At 43.5% G+C, this 5,857-nt stretch overlaps 1 protein-coding gene across 1 annotated transcript in view; it reads left to right on the forward strand.

Annotated features, from left to right (window-relative positions):
- Positions 1–2,809, forward strand: part of tmem150b (transmembrane protein 150B) — a 10,555-nt gene extending 7,746 nt beyond the window's left edge. Inside the window, exons 5-7 of the mRNA XM_020621267.1 lie at positions 742–869; positions 968–1,145; positions 1,823–2,809. Coding sequence (XP_020476923.1) covers positions 742–869; positions 968–1,145; positions 1,823–2,028 — 512 coding nt within the window. The 3' untranslated portion in view covers positions 2,029–2,809. The remainder of the gene's footprint in view (positions 1–741; positions 870–967; positions 1,146–1,822) is intronic.
- Positions 2,810–5,857: the final 3,048 nt, after the last annotated feature.

A 5,857-nucleotide genomic window follows, 5' to 3' on the forward strand; every position in this document is an offset into this window, starting at 1 on the left:
CTCGGGCATCTCTTTCGGATGCCTCCTGGGCGCCTTCCTAGGGAGGTGTTCCGGGCATGTCCCACCGGGAGGAGGCCCCGGGGAAGACCCAGGACACGCTGGAGGGACTATGTCTCTCGGCTGGCCTGGGAACGCCGCGGCATTCCCCCGGAGGAGCTGGAGGAAGTGTCTGGAGAGAGGGAAGTCTGGGCATCTTTGCTTAGACTGCTGCCCCCGCGACCCGGTCCCGGATAAGCGGAAGAAAATGGATGGATGGATGGACTTTCTTTCAGGTACTATTTGAGAGTTTAATCAGGTACAGTATTACAGTTTTGGTAATATTTCTGTGCAGTTAAAAACTAAACTGTTCTGGATGATTCGTCCTGCTTGGAAAATTATTGGTGTCAAAGAGCAGATATTACTGCTGTCTGCATATGAACAGGCTGCCGGGGCGAGCTAATGAGATTATCTGTGTTCCATCTCATGTTTTGTAGAGTATGACCTGTTGACCTCTGGTAGGAGGTTTAGAGTCCCCTGCTGCTGATTAGCAGTTAGCTACTAAATAGGGTTGGATAAAGAGACAAGGCTTTTCTAGTCTGACATCTTGCCAAATGGTTGTAGGGCATCGTGTTATGAGAGGTTGTTGTTGTGTTGCTTGCTCTCATTGATTTGTGTGCTTGTCTTGTCTTAGTTTAGTTTTAAACTGACATCTTTTTATTTTATTTTACATTAATCATAACGTGCTCTCTCCTTCTGTCTCAGCCCTGTGGATTGCCGTGATCCGTTTCCAGCAGGTTAGGGACTACGGTGACCATGGAAAGGCCAACACTGCCAGCCTTGTTCTGGGATTCATCTCCTCTTTAGGAATCTCTATCCTTGGCAACTTTCAGGTAACAGCTAAACAATGTGGAAATAAGTGAAGTTCTCTTCTTTTGCTGACACAATTATCAGTGTTTACATCTTCACCCTGTCTGCCTACACCACTTAGCAATCAGTCTTAAAGACAGTTCACCTTTTGGGAGTATTCCTGACCTTCATGCTTGGCCTGGCCTACTTCTGGGCACAGCTCTTTCTAACCTATCGGGCTCAGCCGTGTCAGGACGGACGCTGGGTCAAGCCTGTCAGAGCGACCTGCTGCTGCCTCTGTACCATCCTGGTCATTGTTAGTATCCTTCCTACCTGCATCAAGAATAAAAACTAGAGGTCAATATCAAATCCAAACTGAGTTGATACTCGTGTGTCTTTGTTTATCAGTTACCACTTTTTGCTTATTGTCGCAACCATTACTACTACTACTACTGTTCATTTGACCTGATTTTAAACTGATTGTTAACACTATTAATTCTCTTACATTGAAACTATTTATCCACTGAATTTAACTAGAACTTAACCGTTTAAGTTTAGTGAACTTTGTCCCTTTCTTTTAGCTGACTCTTACACTTCATCTACTACGCTAAGCTAGCTGTGATAATGTTTAACTGCTTTAATCCATTTTTAAGCTAAATGAGTTCACTTGTTTATCCACTATTTTTTAGCAGATATTACATTTGTTACTTTTAGCCAACTAGCCCATTTCATTCATTAAATTAGCCATGACACTTAACACTAACAGTTTCAACCATTTATCTTTTACTGTTTCAGCATTTTCCCCGGTACTCTTGACCATTTTTTAAATTTGTCCAATACGTTAGATGTTTTTACCCGTTTATTCATTGCTTTTAAAGTTGCACTTGGTTACAGAAAGCATCAAAGAAACTACAAGGCAAACTTTGACTTCCGCTGTATGTTTTGATTTAATACAGTCCTTTAACATTGTGCCCCTTGACCAGTTCCCCTCCTTCAGTGTCTGTTCTCCACAACACTGGCCATCGCTCTGAAGCTGCTGTGTGTGAGTGGACCTTGGCCATGTTGTTTTTCTGCCTCTTCGGCCTTTTTGCGGCTGAGTTCAGACACATCGACTGCCACCGCCTCACTGTACAGAAACGAGCTCTGAGGACTAACCACCTCACAACAGAAATGAATGGCAGTGGTGTATATACACTCAGCTGAACACACATTCTATACATATGGAAACAACACTCCCCTTGTGCTGTTCCTATAGTTGCTATGTCGCCCTTAATGCAGGCGTATAGCCTGTGCATTAGGTTCGTAATGTACACATTCAGTTGCTGCGTTTGCGTCTTCTAATCACACAACAGGGAAGTGTTGTAATATTGGTATTCTAGCTTGCATTTGCCATTTTGAAAAATCCAGTAACTTTGTATATATCTGAATCTTTTTTATAAAAATTGTCTTTTTACCTTTTTGAATCTTACAAGTGTTGATAACATTTACCTTTTTACCTACAGTACCTTAGGATGGTAAACAACACATTATGTCTGTATTATGATAAATTGACAGTTTTAAATGATTCATTCATTAATTGTTTGCCCTATAAAGTGTCAAACTAAGTAAAAGATTACTCACCATAGTGTGCAAAAGCCCATGTGGGAAAACATTAGAAAAAATTGCAGGAAATCCTCATAAGTGAGAAGCAGGAGCTCAAAGCATTTGGCATTGTTGCCCGAAAATCCCTTGAAGAGTTAATCAACCAATTATTTTTCTTTGAGTTGACAAAAACTCTCTAAACCAGTCAAAGCAGTGTGTAATTGCAGCAGTAAGTTTGTACTAACACATGGTGGCGCCATTCAACTATCAATCACCCTGAACAGCTTGAACTGCTCTTTAAATTGAAAGCTAAATATGTTCTAGCTCTGATCATATACAATAATAATCATTTATTGTCATTTCTGCTGATAACGTTTTTCCAAATAAAACTGCCATAGCCCTACTCAACATGATATTCTGTGCTCTGTTGTTTGATAAGTGCCTAGACAGTGAATACCAGGAAAGTTTGGTCTTTTTCTGCTTCGCTCTCCACCTGCCAGCTGGGTAATACAATAGAGGAAGGGGAACAGAAAAGGAGGATGGAAGTATGAAGGAAATGTTTCCTTATGACATATTGCATAATGAAGAGCATTACCCCCTATTAGCTACAGTCTAAATGGTTTATTTTGAAGCACTTTGCAAAGGTCACTAATCAAACCTCTTTGATTCTGATAAAAACTCATGTCAGCTCATCTTTAAATCACAAGATCATCTTTTTACAGAACTAAAATTTACCTTGCATATTAAAGATGCCCGACACACCCTCAGAAAAGGTACTGACCAGCAGGGGCGCTGTGGAGCGATGCAACCTGATGGACCTGTAGGTGACATGCAGCATGTTCCTGGTATTTGCCTCTAGTTTAGACGGATGCTCCACATGCATCACGATTTGTCAGGGGTGTTTGAGATGGATGCATCAATGGAGTTCTTGGTGCTGTGATGACATTGGGCCCTACTTTTGACTTAAGCACTCAACATATTATACCAAACAGTTCTAAGGAACTTAGTTCTAAGGACTACCCCACTGGGGAGCTCCCTGTAGAACTACACGACTTTACGGGCTTTTTCTGTTTGCATTTGCACCGCCAATGGGAATGCTGAAGTGATGTAACACTAAGGCGGCCGCCTGTTAGCGATTAGCCAACAGTAGCTCACAGTAGTTAACACATAGAGACATTAGATTACCGGTAGGTTGTATGTCATTAACCCTCTGCAGAGGCCTGTGTTGGTGGACTGCAGCTCCTCGTGCCACTGGTGATGGTTAATGATCACTATAACTAACTTGGCACTGCTACACGTACATCATTCATGCTTCCTATCATGCGTGGAGAGTACCTATTGTGAAGTAGGAGCTTAAAAAGTCCATCAAAATCACGTTCTAAGAACTATTATCCTTCACAGTTCCTGTGGTGAAGACATGCAAAAAGCGGGTGCTTTTTCCAGTAGTTCTAAGAATTATGAAAAAGTTCCTCCGGTTAAAGTCTTTCGGTGTGCTGGCACTGCCTTTTGTCGCACTTTCTGATCACTTTTTACTTTTATTTGTGTTTTTTTTATGCCATTAAAAATCACTGTGGCATGTAAGGAAGCTTGAGATGGGAACACTGGGCCCCTGGTGTCCTGCTATGTGCCAACAGCATTCTTTCACATACTCCATGCTGTGTGATCATTGGGGGGCAGGGGGTGGGGTGCAGCTCAGAAATCTATGGGAATTTCCTAAGTGCTGTTAGTACCAGTGTTCCTGCTGCACACTTGCTGTCTTGGGTTTCTGATAAACTTGTGCACTGCAGCTGATTGACAAAGCTGATTATATTGTGATTATCTTTAAACCAGAGGATTTTGTTTGTTGCAAACCAGCTTTCAGCCAGATTAGGGATCTGACACACAAGTTCACCTCAGATAGTATCAACATTTAAAATCACTCTTAAAGTGCAGTCTATCTTGGTTAGCAGTGCCAAAATGACTAAATGTTTGTGAATCACACAGCAGCTCTCAGAGGGAGAGCGTCGGCGCCAACACCCTTAGTCCCGCTGTTTTCATTAGTGAGTATAAAAGGCTTCTGATAAAGTAATAAAGTCAGCAGTAACAACGTGCAGGGGCCGGGGGGCCCTTGATGTAAATGTCAGAAAACTGTCTGGATCCTCTTATGTAGTGCAGGAGAACATGGTTTATGTGACGCCCGCCTTGTTGCTTTTGACTTTGATTCAAGAAGGAGGTAATATCAGACATGCTTTCTAGGCCCGTGCTAATCTTTGCTAACACCTGCTCTTACTCTAGTCTCTCTTATCCCCTCAACAACTCTTGACCAGAAACAATAGCAATGCCTTCCTATCATGCAGCGGAGCAGTCGCTGCCAAGTCCCAAGATCGGACATCGGAGTGGACGCCCTCAGCCACCCAGCTTCTCTGTAACTGTGTGACCTGTCAGCTCTTATCACTTTAGAGCCAAAGGCCACTTTGTCTGCAAGACAGCTGGAAGTGCCAGACTTGAAGGCTTAGAGAGGATGGGCAGCAGAATGTAAGAGGAGGCGGGACAGCAACAGACACAGAAGAGAGATGGGATTGTCCAGAAGTAAGAGAGCCAGATCCAGAGACAGATAAGATGGACTGACCGATAGAGACATGAGAGTGGGCACCAGCAGCCGTGATCTCACTCTCCTCTCCCCTCTCTTGGCAGTGGCTTCCAGAAAGCTGCCCTTTCGCAGAAAAATGCCAAGCGTGCTGCATTCCACCGGCCACACAAAGGCCCTCCCTCGTCTCAGCTGCACAGGCACAATCAGACAAGGGATAATTATATAATTAGGCTGGCTGGTGCAGACGGGGACTCTCAGATGGTGTGTTGGTATGTATTTATATTATCGGACAATGAAACGAGTTGGCCTTATCAGAGGAGGCAGTGAAGTGTGTGGGGTGCTCCAGCTGTGGTGGCACTTACAGATTGTCCTGATAGAGAATAAGGGGTCAATAGATTGACTGTCAGCCTGTGGCCCAGCTGAGATCTGGGCACGCATTGTGGCCGAGGCTCGGCGCATGTGTTGAAATCCTGTGATATGTGTGGAGGACTTTTTGGGGCTCCCACAACCAGACGATACAATCTGACAGGAGGCCAAAAACAGAAGACAAAATGACATTCAGCCAGAGAGAGAAGGAACATGTCTGTGGCACCGTGCTGCAGCTGTGTCTATAGATGTGAACAGGTAATACAGTGCTCACTGATGCTGGGAAACACACAAACACAATAAGCCTTTTTTGTCTGATGTGCTCCCACAGCCCCATCTGAACTCAGATTCTCTAGTTATATTCCAAATATGTTCATTGTCACAGATGTTAAACTGGATCTTTAACACTTAATTAGAGAGAAGTGTGACACTTGAAGTGTCAGTACTTAGTTTGGTGTGGTAGTGAGCATTTCAACTATTTATCCAGGGGCGTTGCTAGACGTAAAGCTCCACTGG

This window comes from Monopterus albus, unplaced genomic scaffold (assembly GCF_001952655.1).
Source record: "Monopterus albus unplaced genomic scaffold, M_albus_1.0 scaffold256.1, whole genome shotgun sequence".
NCBI lineage: Eukaryota > Metazoa > Chordata > Actinopteri > Synbranchiformes > Synbranchidae > Monopterus > Monopterus albus.